At 37.4% G+C, this 26,353-nt stretch overlaps 3 protein-coding genes across 9 annotated transcripts in view; 2 read left to right on the top strand and 1 right to left on the bottom strand.

Moving 5' to 3' along the window:
• Positions 1-16,225, top strand: part of LOC107217482 (E3 ubiquitin-protein ligase HERC2) — a 19,018-nt gene extending 2,793 nt beyond the window's left edge. The window contains exons 6-15 of one of the 2 annotated variants that reach the window (XM_015655033.2): positions 85-10,934; positions 11,045-11,368; positions 11,443-11,752; positions 11,880-12,601; positions 12,777-12,971; positions 13,068-13,311; positions 13,459-13,682; positions 13,804-13,958; positions 14,276-14,551; positions 15,571-16,225. In XM_015655033.2, the coding sequence (XP_015510519.2) occupies positions 85-10,934; positions 11,045-11,368; positions 11,443-11,752; positions 11,880-12,601; positions 12,777-12,971; positions 13,068-13,311; positions 13,459-13,682; positions 13,804-13,958; positions 14,276-14,509 (13,258 nt within the window). In that variant the 3' untranslated portion in view covers positions 14,510-14,551; positions 15,571-16,225. Of the gene's footprint in view, positions 1-84; positions 10,935-11,044; positions 11,369-11,442; positions 11,753-11,879; positions 12,602-12,776; positions 12,972-13,067; positions 13,312-13,458; positions 13,683-13,803; positions 13,959-14,275 lie in introns of both variants that reach the window. The other variant, XM_046734154.1, reaches the window with a different exon arrangement.
• LOC107217484 (sarcosine dehydrogenase, mitochondrial) lies at positions 15,380-25,567 on the top strand. 4 transcript variants are annotated; one of them, XM_046734163.1, is made up of 16 exons: positions 15,380-15,637; positions 18,871-19,058; positions 19,365-19,485; positions 19,603-19,856; positions 20,730-20,942; positions 21,022-21,351; positions 21,426-21,588; positions 21,723-21,870; positions 21,957-22,095; positions 22,270-22,467; positions 22,669-22,936; positions 23,307-23,436; positions 23,549-23,805; positions 23,959-24,121; positions 24,247-24,354; positions 24,435-25,567. In XM_046734163.1, the coding sequence occupies exons 2-16, from the start codon at positions 18,951-18,953 to the stop codon at positions 24,589-24,591; spliced, it is 2,757 nt and encodes a 918-aa protein (XP_046590119.1). In that variant the 5' UTR covers positions 15,380-15,637; positions 18,871-18,950; the 3' UTR covers positions 24,592-25,567. The 4 variants fall into 4 exon arrangements, with proteins under 4 accessions (XP_046590119.1, XP_046590117.1, XP_046590118.1 ...); XM_046734161.1 differs by lacking the exon at positions 15,380-15,637 and adding an exon at positions 16,330-16,976; XM_046734162.1 differs by lacking the exon at positions 15,380-15,637 and adding an exon at positions 17,001-17,619.
• On the bottom strand, positions 23,795-26,225 carry LOC107217486 (peptidyl-prolyl cis-trans isomerase-like 3). Of its 3 annotated transcripts, none has more exons than XM_046734167.1 (5): positions 26,073-26,225; positions 25,911-25,985; positions 25,304-25,584; positions 25,047-25,201; positions 23,795-24,047 (listed from the first exon to the last, which is right to left on the bottom strand). In XM_046734167.1, exons 1-4 carry the CDS (start codon positions 26,073-26,075, stop codon positions 25,075-25,077), a joined length of 486 nt encoding a protein of 161 aa, XP_046590123.1. In that variant the 5' UTR covers positions 26,076-26,225; the 3' UTR covers positions 23,795-24,047; positions 25,047-25,074. The 3 variants fall into 3 exon arrangements, with proteins under 3 accessions (XP_046590123.1, XP_015510525.1, XP_015510524.1); XM_015655039.2 differs by having other exon boundaries at positions 23,795-24,043; XM_015655038.2 differs by having other exon boundaries at positions 23,795-25,201.
• Positions 26,226-26,353: the final 128 nt, after the last annotated feature.

The raw sequence follows: 26,353 nt of genomic DNA, 5'->3' as shown, positions 1-26,353 counted from the left end.
CCAGTCATATGCATGCTTACCAGTGCTAAACAAAAAATGCAAAATAAATGTAGATAATTTTTTTTCTCAATTTATGTTTGTCAGGGACGTGGTTGCTGGGAAGTCATGGTGCCCAGTTCCAGTCTCAGATCAACATACAGCACTTTGCTTATTACTGGAACTTGCGACACAGAAAGGCACATTATCGAGTCTCCTAGATGCCGTTATTCTGTTACTTTATCTCAGTGGAAAAACAAAGCATCAAGACAACCGTGTGATGCCGTCTGGTACATCTGCGCCCCTCATTCCTTTATTACGACGGCTGGAAGCTATACCTCAACCAAGACATACCGTGAATGAAATAGCCACACCCGGCCCTTGTGAAGTTCTATTAAAACATTTAAGACTACCAGAAGATGATACAGTCGCTGTAGATTTGCGAAAAGCTGCGGTCATAATAATGAGCCATTTAAGTCGCTTGGCTAGTCCTTTGTTACCTCCTATTGTTTCTGGAGGGTTCTCTAAGAATCAAGCTCAAATGTATCAAGAAGTTTTAGCCTGGGGTGGAGTGAAACTAGGAAATGGTACATCACCGTTTTACTGTGACACCATTGCGGAACGAGGAGTCAAGCAGCTCTGCTGTTCCGAAAGAGCATTGATGACTCTATCATCACAGGGAAAAGTTTACATGATGCACTATGGTTCCGATACACAGTATCTTCAAAGAGTCCATGGTTTTTCCGAGGTGCCTGTTGCGATGATTGCTTCGCATTCAGATGGTAAACATTATTTAGCACTAACTCAAGATGGGTTGGTATATTCTTGGGGTAACGGTGATGGTGGTAGATTGGGACATGGTGACAACACCTCTTATGATGAGCCAAAAGTGATAGATGCTTTAACTGATAAGAAAATAACGTCTCTTGTCTGTGGCAGTACATATTCTGCGGCACTTTCTGCAAACGGAGATTTATACACCTGGGGAAGAGGAAATTATGGAAGGCTAGGACATGGCAATTGTGACGATATTTCAGTGCCAACATTGGTAACAGCTCTCAATGGTCACAAGGTCGTACATGTTGCCTGTGGCAGTGGTGATTCACAAACATTATGCGTCACTGATTCTGGAATTGTGTTTTCATGGGGTGACGGAGATTATGGGAAACTTGGCAGAGGTGGTTCGGATGGAACCAAAACACCCAAAATTGTTGACAAGCTGTTGGATATAAATGTTGTAAAAGTATTTTGTGGCGGACAATTTTCTGCTGCTCTAACAGCTTATGGCGAAGTTTATACCTGGGGCAAAGGAGATACTTATCGTTTAGGACATGGTAACGAAGAACACGTTAGATACCCGAAATTAGTTGAAGGTTTGCAAGGCAAGAAGGTGAAAAATCTAGCTGTTGGAAATGTACATGTGCTAACATTGACTGAAGATCAATTAGTATATGGCTGGGGCAGAAATGATTATGGACAAATCGATCATGGTTTAGGTACGACAGTTCCAGAACCAACTTTGTGTTCAGCACTAACGGGTAAAAGTGTCATTGGACTAGTTTGTGGTCCTACCCAAAGTTTTGCTTGGTCAATGAGGTCAACGTGGTCAGTAGCAAGTAAAGTTGCCTTTGTTGTTGATGTTTGTGAAGATACATTTCAACTTTTGGATACTTTACTGGCTAAATCTTGCGAGGGCTTACCAGGAACTAGACCGCCAACACAGGACCGTGAATGTTTGGCCGTGGCTGCTTTAAATTTATTGAGGCTACAACTGCACACAATGATTACACATAACATTGACAGTAAAACTGTTGGTCTTGGAAACACTCAATTACTGAATTCACTGAAACAACGGTGCGTTCATCTTGCGAGCAGTGCAGGAATATTAGCTACAATGCAAGAGGCAGCCCAGGCTGTTCTACAAACAGGATGGAGTGTTTTGTTACCTACAGCTAACGAGCGTGCAAAAACGCTGTCTGGACTTTTGCCAAATTCCAGTGGATTGGAGCAATCGAACACGAATAAAGGGCAACAGTTTATGGCTGATCTATTAGTGTCGAGTTTGATGGCTGATGGTGGATTAGAATTCGCTTTGAAAGCAGCAATAAAAGCAGAGGTTGCAGACGTTTCGGATCATAGCGAATTCCCTGTTGTTTCTAGTGTTGGAAAGACTGTAGAAAGTAAACAAGCGAAAGAATTCAATTCAGAAAAACATAATGTTACAATACCGTTACTTCAACTAGTAAAGCAATTGATAAGAAATGGATCTTGTATCAGCCAGTCTAAATTTCAAACCCTGCAACAATCTTCAAGAAATCAAAATGCCCCTAAACTTGACAATTCACCAAGCATAAACTTATTACTGAGATTTCAGCGTCTGTTGATAGCTCAATTGTATCAATGCATCCATGAAAATAGCTCAGAGAATCCCCAGGATCAAGAGATGCTTGGGGCCGAATCACTTCTGAAAAAGTATATTTGCCAAGTGTGCAACCATGTTACAGAGACGTTACCTTTAGCGAATGAAGCTGCTGCTACCAGTACTAAAAATTTTGCGCTTGTAGCATCCATCATAAAAGGTGATATTGTGAATATTCTACTCCCAGAATTGATCATTTGCTTGATTCTTCTACAAGTTGATTACCCCATGTTACTGCGTAATATGAATTGGATGGAGGTACTATCTCCTATTCTACATATTTTGGATAAATTTAACAGATTAGCTCCGACCCTCGAAAAGGATGATGCGGATGACTTGTCGTGGCCAGGTATAATTGCACCCCAGCACGGAAACAAAATTCCAGTGCATGATGAGCCATCATTAATCAGATGGGCAGATTTGGAGAATCACAATCGTGATGGGGGTCTGTGGATAGTAATACAGGACAAAGTTTATGACGTTCAGGATTTCAGATACGAGGGCGCGTGTGCACCGGAATTGCTCCAAAGGTATGCAGGTAGAGATGCGACTGCAATGTTTCTAAGTACACCTCACTCTCAGTTAGCTCAAAATATGATGGACTCATATTTTGTGGGATGCTATTGCCATGCCGAGACTGATACCACACAGTTTACAATTGAAGAAACCGATGTCTGTTCGTGCTTATTGGATATGGAAAGAGCCTTGAGCTTCCTCTTAGGCTTACACGCTCACAAAATGCGCCAGAGCTTATCCATCCAGCCTGCAGAAGAAGAGGCAGGAATTTGGGTTAACGCTCATTTTCTACGAGGGGGATTACAAATAATGCAACCGCCGAATCCATACGAAGAAGAGAAAGGTGAAGCAAGAAGTAACAATTCCACAGCTGCCAATTCCCCTACCGAACCACTAGTACCAATATGTACCAAAGATGAACCTCAACGATTAATGGAAGACAGAATAGCTGCATTTATTCAAGCCTTAGCGGAAACGCATAAAACAGACACTTTTGTTCAAGCTTTTTTATCCATAGTTGATAAATACAGTAAAATGAATAATCTACTATCTCATGTTGATTTTTGCGGTGATCATCCAGTTGAAGAGATTGGAAGACTTCTCATGGCAGTTATAATAAAACATCTTGCTCTAGGATATCAAGTTATTGCATTGGTTGACCAAGAATTGACAGATGGAAATATTAAGTTGACTAAACCTCTGATTGATATGATAAGGGCAATACATCAAACAAAGTGGAATTTGATCAGATCCAGGCAATTGCAGAATAGAAGTTACAAAGAAGTCTGTGCACCGGCACAAGAAAGGTGTAGATTCTTATTGTACGAAGTCAGACCAGCAACAAGCTACGAAGTCAAAGCTCTGCAGGATTTGAAACTTTTGCATACTTTTCCACGATTTAAAAAAGCTGTACAATCATTGCTGTCAGATATCCGATCGAATAAAGACTCTCTAGCCAAACCAGAAGATATAGTAAATACTTCCATTCAAAATGCTGAAGCAAAAAATAAGTCAGATGAAGATTTATCACCGAAAACTGGAATGCCTGCCTCAATAATGCCACCTAAACCACATGATACCCCAGACTTAACAAAAGTAATAATGCAGATAGCTGAAAAAGTTAAATACCAACCATTGGCTATTGACTCTGGCGTGCTGATGACAAGTATAATTAATTTTGCAACAACCGAAGAAGGTGGAGATGTTGAAACTCTCCGTAGAGCGATGTATTGTCAAGTTCAACGAGTTAAGATGCGAGAGCAGGGAATCCTAATGATACAAGAACTGTTGAAAAAAGATTACCTAATAACATCCGTTAAATACCCTTTGCTTAATGGATGGCTTGGACTAACTGATAATGATAAAACCAATAATACAGGGATCACCCATTGTTTGAGCAATATTCAACTTGTGACTCCTTATCAAAAATCAAAGATAATTTTGGCAGAATCTGAAGTTACAATTTGGGCAATTAGAACATTAAGAGAACACATTGTGCAAACCGAACTAAAATATAAATCAAAAGCTGATGGAAAAAGTAGCTTGAACCAAGGTACTTATACCTGGCTCAGAAAATTACCAAGAGCAAGATTTTTGCTAACGATTCTAGGAATGTTAACCGGTTATCAACATGCTAATGAAATTGGATTATTAGTAAATTCTGGATTACTGTCTAGCATCTTGACTTTGCTCAGACAAATTGGACCTTCGCTACCTACTCAGATGTTGAAACCTAAGGAACTTACTGCCATTTATGAAGACTCGGTTCAAAAAACTAAACCACCTGCAGTGACATTAAACGGATCAGAACTAGCTGCATTAATGAAAATTGGTACACGAGTTGTGCGCGGCGTCGATTGGAAGTGGGGAGACCAAGACGGACCACCTCCTGGTGAAGGTAGAGTTGTGGGAGAATTAGGCGAAGATGGCTGGATTCGAGTGCAATGGGATAATGGAAATACGAATTCTTACAGAATGGGCAAGGAGGGTAAATACGATTTGAAACTAGCTGAGCCACCTACACCACCTGACAGTGATACAGATAGTGAGTCCCCACTGGATGCGAACAAGGTTTACAGAGATGGAATAAACGATCTACATCCCACCATGTACCTTAAAGCTGCATCTGGTGCGCTATTTCGTATTATTTTACTTTCTTGTGGAATAGAAGCCAACAGAGTTCAACCATCCGCCATAAAGCTCCTGGCATCTGTCATCAGAGAAATTATATCAGCTGCCAATAAGCCAGATTCTGGCACGCGAACTTTGTTGGCTAAAGACCATCATGAAACTTGGGCTAGTCTGGGCCTTCTAAGAGCAGTGGCCAACTCACCAATGCTATGTAGAGCTTTAAGCACTCAGCCATGGGTTGATTTATTGCTGAGCATGATTGAGGAAAAGAATAACATAGATCTGCAGAAGCAAATTATGGCACTAAGATTGTTAAAAGTTGTATTACCCTCATGGAGTGAAGAAAGTCCAGAAATGATTTCATTTTTAGACAAGATATTTAAACTCTTAGGGCAAATTACACTCATGATTGACACAAGATCAAATACAGAGATTCGAATGAATAAATGTCGAGTATCCCTGACTGCTGCGCGCAGTTCAACCATAGCTGAAGAAATCATCTCTTTGATTCGTAACTTGCATCCTCTACCTGGCTGGAACGCCACTTTAAATACATTTCTTACCGCGAAACTTGCTTTAGCTTCAGATCTTCTAAATGATGGACCTTTGTTTCACATACAAATGAATGAAAATGATGGTGAAAATAGCCTCGCTATACAACAAACTGTCATAGCATCGCTTTCGGTCGTCGGAGGTTTGGACAATAAGCCAAGAATTGGAGGTATGATTGAGACTGAAGGACAAATTGGAACAATTTGTAAGGTTACCCAACATTCCAAGTTATTAGTACAAATGCGTGACACTGGAATACAAAAGAAACTACCATTATCTGCAGTGAAGAATATTCACGAACATTTTCGCTTGGATCAAATGCCCATGACAGAACACTTGCTCATGACTTGGGCCAATTTACTTTTAGGCCATTGTGCCATAGATAGACGCCCTGGTTCTATGCCAGTTATAGCAGGTGTTGTTAATGCATCAGTACTTCGTACTCAGCAACAACAATTGGCAGCTCTTAATGCTGGGAAAGCTCTTCTTTCTCATCAAACTCTTTTAAGACGAGTTTTAAAATGCCCAATCGTCGAAAGCGAAGAAGATCAAACCGTTCTTTTACAAGAGATGCTAATTCGTGCTACTAAACCTCAACCATTGAAACCAATATTTACCCGTGAAGAATTGGAAGTGGCAGCTCTGGCAGTGTCACAGTATTTGACATCTGAATTAAAACACACACCGATTCAACTTCCTGGACTCGCATCAGAACCTGCAACCCCCACATCTGAATGTTCACTAGCATCATTAACGTCAAGTCAACTGAGACATTGTAAGGGCGGCGCAAAAAAGAATTGCCCCCCCAGCAGTCCTTTGGTAACACAGTTAATAGAAATGGGTTTCCATAAAAAGAGTGCTGAAATGGCCATAAAAAGCTTAAGTATTGCAGAAGCAAACATTACACCAGAAACAGTAGTAGGCTGGCTTCTTGAAAATCCTGATGCTGGATGTAGCGACACGGAAACGATATCAAGTGTTGAACCTTTGTCAGATTCTGATGTTTCTATAAGTGAAGAGGTAGACGATACTACATCGGCTCATGAAGTGGGAGCACCTCCCCCACAGGCTTACATGCAACGTGCTGATTTTTTATCAGTTGACGAATACGCCATTTACATTCGTGATAATGTAACAGCTGGCATGTTTGTTCGCTGTTGCAAGCGTTACGAAGAAGTTGCTTATGGTGATGTTGGGCAAGTTGTGAAAATTGACCCAGAAGGTTTGCATGATCTAAATGTCCAGGTTGCGTGGCAACGAAAAGGTAGCACTTATTGGGTTAGATTCATTCACATTGAACTTTTAGGACATCCACCTACTTTACCTGGTTTACCTGCATTGAAAGTTGGAGATAAAGTGAGAGTTAAAGCAGCGATTGCAATACCCAAGTACAAGTGGGGTTCGGTTAATCATCAGAGCGTAGGTGTAGTTACTGGGATAATTAACAATGGGCATGACGTATCTGTCGATTTTCCACAACAAAGCAGTTGGACTGGATGTGCTGCAGAAATGGAGAGAGTTCCATCGTATCACCATGCGGTCTCTTGTGATTCCTGCCATCTATCACCAATTTCGGGACCAAGATTCAAATGTAAGCCTTGTGAAAATTACAACCTATGTGAAAATTGTTTTTATACAAAACGGTCACACAGACACGGTTTCAATAGAATTGCTGAACCAGGCTCTGCAGCAGTTTATGCTGGAAAACCAGGGCGATACCACCGGCAAGATTTATCTGAACCAGCATTAATAGAAAACTGGTCTAAATGCATTAGAACTCTGAATGTTTCATCCCGCGAAACTTGGGCTACCAGACTGGTAGATGGTTCTGGGAAATATTGGCAAAGTTGTGGATCACAAGGAAAGCATTGGATTCGACTAGAAATGCTCCCTGGAATTTTGATACATTCTTTGAAAATGACTGTGAACCCAGAGGACAGTAGTTATATGCCATGTTTAATTGTAGTTAGTGCGGGTGATTCGTTTGCTAGTTTACTAGAACTTGCAACGATTACTGTGAGAAATACCGATAAAATCGTCACTCTAATCCAAGATTTGAGAGAATACTACCCGTGCATTGAAATATCAATAAAACAGTGTCGCAATGGAGGCATTGACTGTAAAATACATGGTCTGCATATAGTGGGCAGAAAGAAACTTTTTGAAAACCAGCTGGCAACATCGGTTTCATTTTTGGCATCTGATTGGGAAGCTGTTCAAGAACAACTCACAACTCAGCGCACAGGAGATATGCACCAGCATTCGGCTGTTTATGTGTGGGGATTAAATGACAAAGACCAACTCGGTGGCCTGAAAGGGTCTAAGGTCAAGCTCCCAGTGTACAGTGAGGTTTTATCTCAGTTAAAACCAATCCATATTGCAGGCGGCAGTAAAACACTATTCATTGTTAGTCAAGAAGGAAAGTTGTATGCCTGTGGTGAGGGCACAAATGGTAGGCTTGGGTTAGGAGATAATAATAATGTGTATGAGCCTAGACCCATACCATTCTTAAGTCAGTACGTAATTAAAAAAGTTGCAGTACATTCCGGCGGTAAACATGCGTTAGCTTTGACAATGGATGGAAAAGTATTCTCATGGGGCGAAGGCGAAGATGGAAAGTTGGGGCATGGTAACCACTTGTCTCTACACAAGCCAAGACTCATCGAAGCCTTGAAGTCTAGAAGAATTAGAGATGTAGCTTGTGGATCAGGGCACTCAGCTGCCATTGCAAGTAATGGAGAGTTATATACTTGGGGCTTGGGAGAATATGGAAGATTGGGACACGGGGACACAAATTCTCAACTCAGGCCTAAATTGGTTGAAGCACTGGTTGGGCAGAGGGTTGTTCAAGTAGCTTGTGGGAGCAGAGATGCGCAAACAATGGCATTAACTGAAGATGGGTCTGTATATTCTTGGGGCGATGGAGATTTTGGAAAATTGGGTCGTGGTGGTAGTGACGGATGTTATACACCTTTAGTTATTGATAGGTTGAATGGCTTAGGTGTAATACAAGTAGAATGTGGAGCACAATTCTCACTAGCTCTTACAAAATATGGAGAAGTATGGACATGGGGTAAAGGAGATTACTTTCGTTTGGGGCATGGAAATGATCATCATATTAGAAAGCCCACAATTGTGGAAGGTCTGCGTGGCAAGAAAGTTGTTCATGTAGCTGTCGGGGCCTTGCACTGTTTAGCAGTAACTGATACTGGACAAGTTTATGCATGGGGAGACAACGACCATGGGCAACAAGGAAACGGCACAACTATTGTTAATAGAAAACCTTCTATGGTACACGGTTTGGAGGATGCAAAGGTGAACAGAGTGGCTTGTGGATCTAGTCACAGCGTTGCATGGGTTCTAACTGATCAACCAGCTACTAGTAATCAAGAACCTGTAACATTTCCGACTGACAAGGATCCTTTGGGTCAAGCAACTCTTGGTTTCTTCGATACAAATGAATCAAACACCAATGCAACATCAAAGAGCGTCCGACCTTCTTTGTCACACATTATACTCTCATTGGAGAGTAATGTTGCTAAGCAGCAAGCTTTGCAGCATGTAATAAATGCTCTTCACATCATGCAGGCAAGAACAGCTGTTGTAATCGCCTTACACAGTCATACTACACTAGCATCCTGCGGAACGGTGTCTAGTCCAGATACTCCTCCAGAAGGTACAATGAGCTCTAGCATAGGGCATGGTCATACAGTATACCAAAATGTTGGAGAGATAGCCCAAGGTGGGGGTGAAGCGCCTGCTAATGTTGCTGAAGTTGCAAACATTGTTTCAAGTACCAGGGCTACACCAGAATCAGAAGAATGCCTCTTAGCAACTTTCCCTTCTATGTCTAGTTCAGCAAGTTTATCATCAAAAGCTTCAAAAATGTCAACCAGTGCTATGAGTGTAATAGCTGCTACACTCACATCGAATGCTCAAGTTGTAGGAGACGGACATACTACTGAACCTGGTTTGGACGAATTTACATCAACATTGACAGAGGATGATGCAAGAATGTTAGTTGACTTGTTAAAGTTGGCAGTCGCCAATCGTGTTTGTGAAGGTGCGAAGGAAACAATTTCATCAGTATTGGTGGCATTGGGAAATTCTAATCGGCAAATAGCCAATATGCTGCTGGAACTTTGTGTGACAGAGCTAGAAGACACTGCAGCTAATTCTAACTCTTTGAATATGACACCACAGGTTATTGTTCAAGAAACAACACATCCGTATATTGATGACACCACATTGACAGGAAATGTAAAAATCCCAGGGGCCGAAGCACTGAGAATAGAGTTTGATCGTCAGTGCTCAACGGAGAGACGACACGATCCACTTACCATAATGGATGCTACAGGTCGTGTGCTTGCTATTAAATCTGGTCGAGAGTGGAGCGAATGGGCAGCTGAAATTAGAGTCCAAGGCGACGAGTTACGGTGGAGATTTTCTTCCGATGGCTCAGTGAATGGATGGGGATGGCGATTTACTGTGCACCCTGTTTTGGCTACATTGGCACCGCATGAATTAGGTTCAGATAGAGCTGTGCTATCTCAACCTTCCATAGCTTTAGCTGAATGTTTACTCGGAAACAGTGTATCAAATACCGACAGACATATTGTTACAAGATTAGCGGCTACATTAGCGCAATGCAGTCAGTTGAGTATCTTGACTGCTTCACAAAGGATGTGGGCGTTGAAGAAATTGCAGGTTGTATATTTAAATGGACCTGGTATTCGACTAGAAGATACATTATCGACATTATTGGATTCTTTGCCACAAGCTTTATTGAGACAATATGAGTATGAGGACCCTGCAGTGAGAGGTGGCAAACAACTAATGCACAGTGATTTTTTCAAAGTACTTATAGCTCTGGCCTGTGATTTAGAACTGGATGCGATGCCATGTTGTTCAGAAATGCATAAGTGGTCATGGTTCAGAAGATATTGCCTTGCAGCTAGAGTAGCAAAATCGTTAATAAATAGAACTCTATTACCCAAGCCATTTTGCATTGAGGTAACTAAGAGAATAAATGAGATGACAACTGAAGGTGATGGTACTACAAAAGATCACGAAAATCATGATTATTTTAAACAAGAACACGACGAACAGTTATTGTTATGGCTGAATAGAAGACCTGAAGATTGGACATTATCATGGGATGGGTCTGGCGCCATTTATGGCTGGGGGCATAATCATAGAGGGCAACTAGGGGGTTTGGAAGGTGCAAAGATAAAATTGCCGTCTCCGTGTGAGAGCTTGTCAGCATTGCGACCTGTACAACTGGCTGGCGGAGAACAGACACTGATGGCAGTAACCGCAGATGGAAAAATTTATGCAACAGGTGAGCAAAATGCTTAAAAATAGAAAATAAGTGAAAATATTCTGCACATGAAGTATCCATTTCCATCTGTGCAGTATCTACACTGCTACAAATATAAATTTACATTTTAGGGTATGGTGCAGTTGGGAGATTGGGCATTGGTGGAACAGACTCAGCTTTGACCCCGACATTATTAGAATCAATTCAACATGTTTTTGTCAAGAAAGTTGCCGTTAATTCTGGAGGAAAGCATAGCTTAGCCTTGAGTTCAGAAGGCCATGTCTATTCCTGGGGTGAGGGTGAAGATGGAAAATTAGGACACGGCAATAAATTATCTTACGACAGACCAAAATTAATTGAGTCATTACTTGGTATGGAAATTGTTGATATTGCTTGTGGAGGTCACCATAGTGCAGCTATAACTAATGCTGGCTGGCTATATACTTGGGGAAAAGGTATAATAATATAAGCAGTAGCGAGGATTCCCCTCTTGTGTGCGTTTGACATAACTTAATCGTTACATTTTCAGGGAGATATGGGCGCTTGGGCCACGGTGACAGCGACGATCAGCTGAGACCAAAATTAGTTTCAGCATTACAGGGATACAAAGTGGTTGATGTAGCTTGTGGCAGTGGGGATGCACAAACACTTTGCGTTACCGATGATGACAATGTTTGGAGTTGGGGTGATGGAGACTATGGGAAACTTGGTAGAGGTGGAAGTGATGGATGTAAAGTACCGATGAAAATTGAGTCTCTTGCCGGGTTAGGTGTCATTAAAGTTGAATGTGGCAGCCAGTTCTCGGTTGCATTAACGCGATCAGGGGCTGTATATACGTGGTAATTAAGAGTAAAAGGCTCTTTTATGAATTCAGCTTTCCGAAAAAATGGGGAAAATAGGGTCTAGTCTTTACTAAAAGCAATTAAAATAAAAAATGAAGTTACATTATTCACAACATTTGTGCAGGGGAAAAGGGGATTACCATCGCCTGGGTCATGGTACAGATGATCATGTCCGAAGGCCTCGAAAGGTTGCAGCTCTGCAAGGGAAAAAAATTATCTCTATTGCAACAGGCTCTCTCCATTGTGTAGCATGTTCTGATAAAGGAGAGGTATTTACGTGGGGTGACAATGACGAGGGGCAACTAGGAGACGGTACAACAAATGCTTTGCAAAGACCCAGGCTTGTTCATGCCTTACAGGGCAAGAAAATAACCCGAGTTGCATGTGGCAGCGCCCATACTTTAGCCTGGAGTACTACAAAAGCTCCCCAAAGCCGACTGCCAGCCACAACACCTATGGAATATGATGTTGTTAAGGACCTACCATTTTCTGCCCTGCACAATAGATTAGTATTATTACATCACTTTGCTGAATTACTTTGTCCATCCTTACCTATGTTCCAAACAACCGGACATATTGGATTAAATAAATTAGCGCCTATGCTAGTATATAGTATTAAGGAAGCTACGTTTCGGAAAGTTGTCCAAGCTACGATGGTCAGAGATAGACAATATGGACCTGTTATTGAATTGAATCGAATTCAAGTAAAGAGAGCAAGGAGTAAAGGAGGTCTTGCTGGACCTGACGGGATAAAATCTGTATTTGGACAAATGGTTTCTAAGATGCCGTTGCTAACACAGGATGTTTTATTTCTGCCACACAGAGTTTGGAAAGTTAAATTTGTTGGTGAGTAAATAATTAAAATAGATAAATAGTTAAATAATTTTCATACCATTTTTGATTAATTCACACGCAACATCACTTTCTTTGCAAGAGTCAGTTACTAGTATTCTATGTTGCAAAGTAGCTCTATTTATAAATTTCTCCAATTATGACAGCTAATTTATATTTATGTCAACAGGTGAAAGTGTTGATGATTGTGGAGGGGGATACAGCGAAAGTATTGCAGAAATGTGTGATGAACTTCAAAATGGATCACTACCACTACTTATTCCTACACCTAACGGTCGTGAAGACAATGGAACTAACAGAGATTGCTTTTTATTGAATCCCTTGGCTACATCTGATCTGCATATAAACATGTTCCAATTTTTAGGTAACTTCATTAGTCTTGCATTCTCACTAATGTTTAACGTAGGACTATGTACCATCTTTCATTTTCAAATTTAATATATTCTCATCATTTTTGCAGGAATATTGATAGGCATCGCTATTAGAACTGGAAGCCCGCTAAGCTTAAATTTAGCGGAACCAGTATGGAAACAACTTGCTGGAATTTCTTTAACCCCTGCTGATCTTACCGAGGTTGACAGAGACTATGTTCCTGGACTACTATGTATCAGAGACATGGATCCAGATGAAAAAGTATTTCAAACTCTAGAAATGCCATTCTCTACTCCATCTGCTGTTGGTGTTGATGTGCCATTGTCAAATAGGTAAACGAATACTTTTTTTTATATAATATGTATTCCATGATTCTTATCGTTTATTTAGTTTATCAAAAAGTTCTTTTACCATAAATACGCTGCAGTCTATCTTCATAGCTTCGGCAAATGTTAATTTTTTTTTCTTCTGTTTCCCAGATACCGAAAAATAACTCCTGAAAATCGACATGAGTATGTCCGATTAGCATTGAACTACAGACTTCACGAATTTGATACTCAAATAGCTGCTGTCAGGGAAGGAATGTCTAAAGTAGTGCCTGTTCCTCTTCTAGCATTGTTTAGTGGAGTAGAGTTGGAAACAATGGTTTGTGGAAGTCCAGACATTCCACTTAGCCTGTTGAAATCGGTAGCAACTTATAAAGGTACTGTTTCAATACGTACATGAAATTGCATTGCAATTTTATACCTAACTGTCACAGTCTGTTGAAATGCCGATTTGACAATATTATAAAGAGCTGAGAAAAAATTCTATTCATAATCTAGGCGTAGATGGAACTGCACCACTAATTCAGTGGTTTTGGGAAGTTATGGAAGAGTTTTCAAATCAAGAAAGATCACTATTTCTTCGATTTGTCTGGGGTCGAACAAGACTGCCACGCACAATTGCTGATTTCAGAGGAAGAGACTTTGTTTTACAGGTATGAATTGATAGTTCTAATATAATAATAAATATAGTATATTATTATACTCTTTTTGCCGTTCTTAGAATTTCGGTTATGGATATTGCATGATGAGAAAAGTTACCTTCATGATCGATTGGTCAGATAATTATAGTATGAAATTAAACGATTTAAATTGAACCGTAATGGATTTATCGATTCCAACTACAAATGATTTAAAAAATCACTGTACTAAAACTTGAGTAGTACTAATTATAAAGGCTCTGTCAGTGTTATTATGAAATTTCTTCATCTATACGTAACTAGGATGCTTAACCCATATTTCTTATTTTTAGGTACTCGACAAATACAGTCCTCCAGATCATTTCCTTCCAGAGAGTTACACGTGTTTCTTTTTATTAAAAATGCCGAGATATTCTTGCAAGCCAGTACTACGTCAAAAATTAAAATACGCCATACATTTTTGTAAGAGTATCGATACGGATGAATATGCACGGGTTCAGGCAGCTACAAATTCAGACGTAGAAGATACAGATAGTATTGCTAGTGAAGAGCACACGTCTTTGTAACTCGTCAGCGATGAATTTACGCGATCCTAAGTGTAGTATAAGGTGAAAAGCTTGCATAGGGTTGGAATGTTGTGCAATGATAACAATTTGAAGAAAGAATGATTTATTTCAACATTTATTATTTTGATTCGGGCCTTAGAAATTATTTTTCATGTTGTGCTCTAGTGAGTAAAATTATTTGTGATATATTGAATGTATGTGGAAGTACAAGGCATTCGTGAATTTTAAATTTCGTTCAACGTAGATTGAATTTTAGACACAATTGTGAAAACATTAAAAACTTGGGGCGTTTGATTATGTACTTCACAACCGGCCTAATTTGCTTTTAATCGTCTGATAATTTAATGTGATTCCTTCGTACGAATGAATGCCTTGTACATATTGTGCAGAAAGTAAGATTATCTGTTGTTATTTCTGGAAATACTATGAATATGTATTTGACACTAACGAGCTATAATCTATATTATTATGACACTCGGTTTATTGTTCTGTATACATACGTATAATTTTTGCTGTTGAAATATCATGTTGTTATAAACAGTGTCTTATGATTGCTGATTAGCTAAAAAATTGTGTTGATCTCGCAAATCAGCTTGTCATGGGTTAAAACTCTATGATAGAAACTATTTATTTCAATTATCTGGATGATGTACTTTCAATTTAAAATACTAGTCACATGTTACAGTTAGAAACGAGTTGAGGTAGAGAATAAATTCTGCATTATACGTGAGCCTTCTGCATATTTGAATTACTCTTGTTACATGGTTTCTTTAAAAGTGAGCAAATGTTGTAAAAACACTAGAGCTATAACTTCTGTAACACATACTTAAATAACAGAAGTTATAGCTCTAGTGTTTTTACAACATATATATATAGAAACACTCCAGTATTTACATCTTCTTTAGAAAACTTTGACTTCCAGTATCAAGAGCTTTAAATAATCCGCGGATATCGTTTCCAAAAAAAATTTGGGGGGTTACAAAGATAAATAAATTATTCTTTCAGTTTTTTTTTAATTTATGAAATCTGTTACCTACTGTGTGCTACCATTATTCTTCAAGCTCACCATACAGGGACTGATGTTTCGAAGATGATGTTGAAATTTTACTAAACTGGAAATATTGTTGCGTAAGTTGGCCTGCAAATCATGTATTAAAACGTATTTCGAAAAATGACCTTTACCTACATAAGTTTCACCTATATTCATCAAGCTAGTAATGTAACGAGCTTTTTCTGAAACTTACCATTCTTATTTCACATTAAGGAAAGCCTCGTCTTAAATCTTTTACTCGAGTTTTTCCTAACTTCAAGAGTTTGTCAACGTGTGATAACTGAAAATGTTTTTGATGTATAGGACTAGAATAATACGCAGAGAGGAACAAAAAATTTCAAACGAATGATAATTGGTACTTGAATGGACTTACTATATATAGTGATATTCTTACATAGAATGAAAAGTTTAAATTTTGATCGCAGGTGTTGTTATAAGTAGAGAGAATCATCTGTTTAGATGAAACGTGACTCATAAAAATTTTTGTACCTGGTTCATATTTTGTGTCTCAATTCTGTTGTCTGGTATTAATTTTTTATCGCAAAGTGTTACCAAAAAATGATGTACTATGTATTATTTGTAAAAGAAAACAGTTTTTTTCATTGCAATCTGTTAAGATTATTGTGTTATATTTCACGGAAAAAATAAATAATACAATATTAGAATACCAAGTAGGTATGATTTGGACTATTAGATATATTTTGAAGGTAAACCCATTACTTCGTAGACGATCAATACAGGAAAAGATATTTTCATTTTGAATAGCTTTGATCTGAATGTTTATTTCTGTGCAAAATGTTTTTATATTACATTATATCGCCAGTTTGTGCTCAACAAAACGAATTGTTGTGAAATTATTCAGCTTTGCGTAATATCTTATAGATAGCATTCTTCATTTTCTACGAGTGATGTTATTTCGAAATTGAGGTCAGCGCATGTTAATCATTTTGATGTCTAACCAACTTATTATAAATATACGTTCACCACGAAATTGAATAGATTGTCAAATTGGAACGATCGATAATGTTATTATAATTAAACCGACGGACAAAGTTTTATCCAAACCGAATAAATATGAAGACGAGAAATTCTTTGAAAATGAAATGAGACTTTTATAAAATGGAAACGAAATTTTGCGTCATTGAATACCGTATTATAACATAACGGGACTTTTGCATATACAACTTTCAAAGCATCATATATTTCATATGTCTAATAGCTGTTCCCATGCCACTATATGTAGGTAGAGAATCAACTTCTCTCTTCCCAAGGTCGCCTGCTACGTTTTTTCAGTAATCCAATACACAGTGCGTATTGTACTACCGTGCTGTGAGGAATACATTTTCGGATTGTAAAATCGTTCTTGAAACGCACGTGTTATAATGGTATATACAATAGTGTAGAGGCGAGTGCAGGGTAAGAATTAAATAGTAACTTTCTTTTAGTTAGAATTGTGAGAGAAATAATTTGATTGTTAATTTAGAGGCGTACAGCTAAATATCAAAAGATTTTACAGTAATATTTCAATAAACAATCGCCGTTGCGTTAATAGCGTTGGTCAATAATACAGACGAACGCGTGAAATTCCGCGTAATAATTACAAGACACAATAATCAGCAATATAACACAATGATTATCAAATAAGACTATGAGATATAAGTAGATCGTAAAATATAATTGAACACAATTGCCTTAGATGTAGTCTCGGATCTATTGCGAGAATTATATATGGGACGAGATACGTGACCTCTGCCCCATCTTTCAAACACTTTAGATGAGCCCGTGCAGCGCGTTCATCACTGAGTATGTCCATGCATGCACAAGTAAGACTTCTAAACATCGTCTAGTTCGTATTTTAAGCATACGGATGAAGCATATCGGGGCTTGTGGCTGAGAATTATCGTGTAACTGAAAGAGCGACTGTGCAATTCAAACGCTATGCGGAGTTAGAAAAAATTCCACATTCTGAAGCCGAGCGATCGCGAAACTGCAGTAAAATAATATTTCGTTCTTCGAATACGTGAGCGCCGCATCATTGTACGATATAGGCTTAAATTTGGTAGGTATAACATCGAGCTGTGGGAGGCACCTTTGAATTAGAGTAAAATTACCAATGCAAATACGTTTACTTGGTAAAGTTGTTACGAATGACTTAATTATTCGTCCAAAGTTCCGATACATACGAGTATAGCGTTGACACACTGGACCGCGTGTTTCAAAATTCGCGCGTTCAAAACTGGTCTTAAGCGAAATCCTTGAATTTGAAATGCCTAAATATGCATAGAATCTCTGCACTTCGGCATATTTTTTAAGTTTGTTTTTAAATAATATATATTTAAGTATGTCCAAAGTGCTGACTTACATACACGATCACAGTACCAGTTGATTACAGAAAAAATATTGACATTACTGCATTATACGATGATTATGGCATTATAAATAATGTGATGCTTTCAATTGTGCGTTTATTTGTAACATCACTTTGTAAGAATGCTAGAAAAATAAAATAGTTCAACACAATGTTCACACATTGGTAATTTAATATTTTGTTTTATTTACAATTTCGGTAATAAATAATAAACGAAGTTTCTGAACTTCGAATTAGTAAACAGCTGAACTTCGTTATTATGGAACTGTGGAAAACATTTGCATCCTAATCAAAGAAATGACATCAGTGCTAAGACAATATGGTCTGGCTATTGTACATATTATACATATCATACATACATGTTATACCGTATCCATTATTTTCTTCTGTATAGAGAGTAAGTCTAATAACGATTATGAATTACTAATAACGATTGTAGTACACGTGATAACGAACCATAACTGATTTCTCCAGCAAAGGAAAAAGAATTAGTTGATGGAATTATTGCTGCTGTAACACAGATATGACTTCCTGAGAAATTACCATTGTGCCCTTTCAACATCAAAATATCAACGCTCTAACAGCTATTTCAACATACCATAATTACTTGTTTCAAAATAATTAGATTTGATTACAATTCAACCTTCTTAACTTTACCCTTGTTAATTACGTAAAGGTATAAAACTACAGTTGCATTCATCAAAAATAAATACGGTGTACATTCAGGAATATTCCAACTTTATGAAATCGAGTGCTAAACTTGGCAGTGTAGCCAGTAGCTCTTCTCAATGATACTTAATCTAAAATTAGCTTGTGATAAACAAGCTAAGTACACAATTGCAGCATTTTAATATTTACAGCTTTTGATTTTTAATGAAGCCAAGTTATCAGCAATCCAGCTCCAAATTTAATTATTCTGTAATGTTTGTGCATGTGTTTCAGTGTGACGTATTATGTGCAAAAAACAGAGAGTAATGATACGTAGCCTCTGATAAGAAATTTTACAAAACAGAGCATCCATCATGACTCTTGTCAAATCAGTTTGTTCTAAAGCTGGCGGTCAGTCACGCACAAAATTCAAGACATTGATCAGTAAAACCGAAAACATGATCCGCTTAGTGGCACTTAAGGTATGAATTAAAATATTTGTTCAAATAATTGATTACTTCACAGTGAAACTTAAGTCTGATATTTGTATTGTTTAAATTTATTTTCATTGAGAAATAAGCAGTTGTTGATGTCTACCTGATTTTGATCAACAAAGTTCATTCAAACATTGCAGAAATATTGCACGCATCAGGGCATTGACGGAATATTTTTGACCCATAGATAATGTACTGTGGTATTTTGTCAACTATCGTGAAATTCATGTATTACATACATACCTAGAAAATGATAAGAATTTGAATCACAAATTCATTAGCCGCATTTTTTAGCTGGGAAACAGAAAAACAATCATTGACGTTAAAAGAACGTTGCTGACCAAACCGACAGAAGAAAATAGTACATGTAGCCAAACAATAAATGTTCCTGAATTTGCAGATGTAGTAGTGATAGGTATTCTTAATTATGTAATATATTATTTTTAAATGAGTTGCACGTGTATATTGCACAAATTAATAACTCTTATTTGAATTATTCATATGCTATAAAAATTACGCAATTGTTTGAAAGGTGGAGGTAGTGCAGGTTGCAATGCGCTTTACCACTTGGCAAAATATGGAGTCAGTGCAATACTTTTGGAACGAGCAAAGTTAACAGCTGGAACAACATGGCATACCGCAGGTTTGATTTGGCAACTGAGACCGAACGATGTGGAAATACAATTGTTGCACACGACAAGAGAGTTGCTAATGCGTCTAGAAGCAGAAACCGGATTAGACCCTGGATGGATTAATAATGGAGGGCTGTATATTGCTCATTCTGATGTTGGTAATTTTCAAATTTTTCATATCATAATTAATGAAGGGTGGTACGGTAAAACTGTGTGACATCATTATGATGTTTCAAGAAGGTGAAAAAATTGTCCCAAAATATGATTAGTTAATTTTAAAAGAAATCAAAAAGTATGTTTTAGAGTTTTTTTTCAAGCTCTTCAAATGGCCTAAGCCTCGATTCGATAGAGCAATCCGCCTTCTAGAAAATGACTTGCGAAAATTATTTTTTTCCGTGCCAGTGTAAGTTCGTGGATCGTTCGAATTTTTTTTTAACGTTGAATACCGATTACAAACACAATTACGATATTAAAACGACGAAACAGATATGAATCGAAAGTTTGAATCTTAACTGCTCAGATGCGGTTGAAGATTTTCAAATATTACGGAGCAAATTGGCGAGCTAGGGAGGGATCGAAAACGGTGTAAGTGCCAATATGAACATAATTTGCTGACAAAATTGTCAAATTTTAATGGAAAAACTGTAGGACAGTACAGTAACTCAGTTTTATTGACGTAAATTTTGATAGAGCAGTATGGCCTGTGGAGGTACGAAGTGGAGCATATCAGTGAGGTCCTTTTCTGTCTCAGTCGTGGCGTTAAATAATTTTACGAATTTTGAACTGATTAGGAACCACAAGAGTTCAGTCAGTTCAGGGTCAGTTTTTTTGGATTTCTGAATAATTATAAAGATGGCATTTAACCGTTTTGCCATGCCAACTTTTTATAACTTGGCGAATAAATTTTTGTTAGCTATAGAGTTTTGTAAGGACGTGCATATAAATTTTTTTTAATTTCTCAAGTTGAAAAACGTATTTCTGATATTTTGAATGAACTTGATGATACGAGTATTGATGTAATTTGTAGGTAAGAATGGACGAATACAAAAGATTGGCAACAGCAGGAAAAGTATGCGGCGTAGATTCACATCTAATGTCTCCCCAAGAAGCAAATAAGATTTTTCCACACTTGAACGAACAAGCATTTCTTGGGGCGCTGTACACTCCAAAGGATGGTGTTGTTGACCCTGCGATGCTATGCAACGCATTGACAAAATATGCCAAGGAACATGGGGCCAAGGTAAGATACTCTCACATTCGGTCCGTCAAGCAATGTTTAGATTTTTAGAACGCCACCTAATTTATTCATCAAATTGCAGGTAGTACAAGATTGTCCAGTAACTAGAATACTGAAAAAAGAAACACAATTAGGATCCTCACAAATTGCCGGTGTGGAAACACCATATGGTATTATAAAAACGAACTGCGTGGTGAATGCTGCAGGAGTTTGGTCAAGAAGTATATCTAACATGGCTGGTCTCCAGATACCTTTAATTCCAATGAAACACGCATATGTTGTCAGTGAACCTATTGAAGGTGTACAGAATTGTCCAAATATAAGGGACCATGATAGAAACATGTACTTTAGAATACAAGGCTCGTCTCTATGCATGGGAGGCTATGAGTCAAACCCTATTATTTTGCAGTCCGTAAGTTCGAATTCTACGTTACACATACAACTGTATATTAACTATATCTATATATAGACTTGTCATCTTTCAAGGTTCCAAAAGATTTCAACTTCGCATTGTATGAGTTAGACTGGAATGTATTTAGCGCACACATTAAAGGAGCTGTGGAATTGATTCCTCAATTTTCAACGGCAGGCATAAGGAGTACTGTATGTGGGCCTGAGAGTTTCACTCCAGACCACAAACCCATTCTAGGTGAGTCGACAGATATAAACAATGAGACTTGCTCTTATTTTTCAAATAAACATTTTAAATTCCTTCCATGTCTATGAGATATTTAAATTTTATTATAGTAAATGCAACGCACTGTTAACAAACTATGATTTTAGGGGAGGATCCCAGGTGTATGGGATTTTTTCACAGCTGTGGTTACAACAGTGCTGGAATGATGCTGGGAGGTGGCTGCGGGGATCAAATAGCAAAGTGGATAATTCATGGACGACCAGATAAGCACATGTACAGCTATGATATTAGAAGGTAATTAAAATACTACTGGAATTGAGTGTAAAAATTTTCGACGAAATCCAAAAACAATGTTGCAACCTCTTAATCACCGTTTGTAGATTTACGCCAGAGCAAACAAGTGATTCTCTTTGGGCAAATGAGAGGTCTCATGAAGCATATGCAAAAAATTATAGTATAGTTTTTCCTCATGATGAGTATCTGAGTGGACGAAATTTGAATAAAGATCCATTTCATGAGGTAAGATATTCTTCACTATTTTGAACTTATTTTAAAAATAGATTTTTTACTTTACTGTATAAACAACATATATCTTGAAAGATTTAAGATGGAATAGTTTGTACCCAGTTACACACAAGTGAAAATTGTAATCATATCATGACTTGAATTGTTACAAATACTATTTGTACGTAGGTTCTCTTAAAAGAAGGTGCAGTCATGGAAGAACGGCAAGGATGGGAAAGACCAGGATGGTTTCTTTCTGAAGGGTCTGTGACAATTCCACCATATGATTATTATGGAAGTTATGGTTCACCGAAAAATGAAAATAATAAATACAGCGAGTTGCTTCAACAAGATTATACATTCAATTTTCCAGAACACCATCGAATTGTGAGTGTATAATGATATGAATATAATTAACTTTCAGAATAATGATTGTATTTCAAGTAATTCATACCTTTTTACACCTCATTAAATTCATAATTTCTGAAGACCTTATTAATTTGATTACTATCAAATCATGAATGTACATTAAAAATAGATTATATGTACAATTGAAATATACATTCACTAAATAATTACGTTTTACAGATCAAAGACGAAGCTCTGGCATGTAGAAACAATGCGGTATTGTTTAATCTCTCATACTTTGGAAAGTTCTACCTTTGTGGACCAGAAGCTCAAAAGGCTGTCGATTATCTATTTACAGCTGACACTAATCGCGAAGTAAACAAGACTACCTATACTTGTATGCTTAACAAACACGGTGGTGTCGAAGCAGACTGTACTGTTACATGTATAGAAGGCGGAACTGGAACTGTAGTAGATCCAATTCTTAAGGGAAAAGGATTTCTTATTGGTACATATATTGAAATATTATTTACTCAAACATTTCTGCCTATGATTTTCCAATAGAAGCTTGGCATATTCATACAGTTGAGAATACACAAGTTATTGATTATTACTTTTATTTCTTATTAATGTGAATCTTTCAAAGTTGCTGGATATGATCTACAGGTAGTATGAAAATACAATAATACTAATGACTGGCAAAGTAGAGAAATTGCCTAATGTAAACGCAGTATGGGGTTCAAAGCAAAGCAGTCGGGTGTGCTAGAAATGTTCACTGTAAGATTAGTTTTTGCCATCTCATTCTTTGTACTGAGATGTATAGCATACAAAAAGACAGATACAAATGACACGACTTGAAATTAATGATTCCATTTTAGTTGCTGGTGGTATGTCTGGATATCAAACATGGGTACACATGAATCAAGTAGTCAAACAGAAAGGGTTTGAGGTCACTTTGCACGATGCTACCAAACAAATTGGTGTGCTCGCTATACAGGGGAAAAAGAGGTATGTATATTCAAATATATGAATACTTGCGTATCGTATAAACATTAAGTAATTGATCGAAATGAAAGTGCACTCAATATACAGCAGTCTTTAATATATTATAATATTTCAGTCGTAAAATATTGGAAAGTATTGTGGATGGGGATATATCAAATACAGCTTTTCCATTCTCAACCTCAAAGCTCTTGAAAATCAAGGGAAATTCAGTGCGTGTATTAAGACTAAGTTTCGTAGGAGAGCTTGGGTTTGAGCTGTATATCCCGTCGCAATTATGTATGGAAGTTTATCATGCGATAATGGACGCTGGAAAAGCTTATAAAATGAAATTAGCTGGGTACAGAGCACTGTACAGTCTCAGTAGTGAAAAAGGTCATCTTCTTTTATTGGTCAATGTACAAATTATATGAAAGTAGATACACGATGATAGCTATTTAGTCACATTGTTAGATTGGTTTCAATAAGTAGCCTTAAAATACTCCCAAGAATGCACCGAATAATGCATACCTTCGCATTGTGATTCAGGCTATCACCTATGGCACTCAGATCTCAGGATGGATGACAATCCAATTGAAGCAGGTCTAGGCTTTGTCTGTCGGAAATCTGGAGACTACCTTGGGAAGAAGAAAATAGATTATGTTAGAAAAAACGGAGTCAAGAGGAAAATGGCATATTTTCTCATAGACGCGTAATAACAATTTAAAAATCATATAAGCTAGATTTCAGATTATATATCATTATAGAAGAGATGGTACTCGAATATTTTCATTCATTTTGTAGTATTAAGGTGTAAAACCAATTTTAATTTTTTAGGCAAATTCCTTTGTGGGGTTTGGAAGCGATTTACAGAAATGGAAGAAACGTTGGGTACTTGAGGAGAGGAGAATATGCTTTTGCACTTGAAAACAGTATTGGACAAGGGTAAGTGCAAAAAATTCCCTTGTAAACTGTAATGATCTGAATGACAACACGAAATAAAGGTACTTATAATTATTTTCAAGATATGTAACACATCCTGAAGGGGAGAACGTAACGAAACATTACTTAGAATCTGGAAACTACGAAATTGAAATTATGGGACACAAGTATCCAGCCAAACTACATCTACATAGTCCGTTCGATCCAGAAAATAAAAGGCTACGTGATATATATGACTAACATACATACAAATTAAGATTTTCTAAATTATTGATTACAATTTTTTTCCTTTAATTGTGACGGAAATCTGGTGTAATTAAATTATTTTTGAATATTTCGTTCAAAACCAGCTAAATTATACAAAGAAAAGCTTAGCATTAAATCCATTTATAGCAAACATGTAAAACCATACATGCTATCACTGTGCAATACAGACAGTATGTGTAAGTTGAAAGGCTGTGAATTAACGTAAATGTATAATAGTTAGAGGAAAAGAGCAAGAAAAGAGGTGATGAATTGTGATCAACCTTATGAGAACAGCAGTTGTCTGAATTAGTTTTTAACAAATCTTTATTTAATATTATTTCGAACATTTTTGTTCAAATAAATATTTTGAAAAAAAAAACGGTAACATTCAACAGTTGTCAAAGCCACAATGCTTTATCTACCTGAGCTACGATAAAAATTGGAATTACATTCTAAAGCAGTATTTGTAAAGTTGAATCATCCCGCGAGTGGGTTGGCATGGATTGTTATACCATTGATTCGTGTCTCAGTCAGTGGCTTGAAATTTTTTGGGTTAGTGGGCAATTTTTCCAACTCGTCAAGAGCATCAAGTCCATCAATCACCCTGAAAAATGTATGAGATTTAGAATTCTGCTTACATCAAACTGACGAGCCGTTACAAGTATTTCTTTCATTTTTTTATCACAAGATGTTCTTTAATACTTACTTTCCAAATAAGGTATATTTTAAGTCTAGATGTGGTTGAGGTCCGTATGTTATGAAAAATTGACTTCCATTAGAGTTGGGTCCATTGTTGGCCATTGACACAAGGCCTCTTGCATTGTGTTTCAAATCCTCTTTGAACTCGTCCTCAAATTTACGATTCCAAATTGAGGTACCGCCTTTTCCAGTATGTGTTGGGTCACCCGTTTGAACTATAAAGCCTTTGATGTTTCGATGAAATAGACATCCGTTGTAATAGTTGCTCGCGCACAATGCCAAAAAATTCTGAGGAATCAGAAAATAAAATATTTGGTGCAGATACGAGAGATAAAAGACCATTCTTCTGGCCGATAAGTGATATGAATTTTTCATTGTTGATTGTGATGCTAAAACGTGTGATGACTAATTATAATTTGAAGTAACGTATCATTTGTAGATTATTTATTGCTTTTCGACCTCTAGGTTAGATTAGAAACAGACAAAAATATGCCTTCTGATTGTCACTTTGCTTCATACAATGAAGAAGTGTCCCAGTGAAAGGAATAAAACTGAGTATTTGGTTAATGGCAGGAGATTTTTCAATAGAAGATTCGAAAAATTTTCATACTTACTTCGCATGTTTTCGGGCATAGTTCACAAAATACTTCAATTTTTATATCACCTACATCAGTGTGTAGCGTCACGCTCTGAAATATGAGAAAAACAAATGTGTGAGGTATTCAAGCTGAACTTGCAGTAAACATCAAAAGGAGATAATACAGAGAATTTATAACCATTTTAAGCGTGGACAGGTCGATAAATACATAACAAATCGAAATCACAACGGTTCATGTTCAACACTAAATTGTGATCAGAAGAGACGTCAAACATCGGCCATATTGTATTTTTTGTTCTATTGGACATGAGCATGAGTAGTGTGGGAGCGTGGTGGGAGCCATGAGCGTGCAGGCGCCTAGTCAAATTCACATCTCAGAATTGTATTATAATCTTAATCAGCTAAAAAATAAATGTGTGAGTACTTAATAAATAAGATTCTTAATTTTTTGATGAATTA

This window comes from Neodiprion lecontei, chromosome 3, assembly GCF_021901455.1.
Source record: "Neodiprion lecontei isolate iyNeoLeco1 chromosome 3, iyNeoLeco1.1, whole genome shotgun sequence".
NCBI classification, from domain to species: Eukaryota; Metazoa; Arthropoda; class Insecta; order Hymenoptera; family Diprionidae; genus Neodiprion; species Neodiprion lecontei.
The sequence above is the reverse complement of the archived record's forward strand: the minus strand, read 5'-3'. Positions and strand labels throughout refer to the sequence as shown.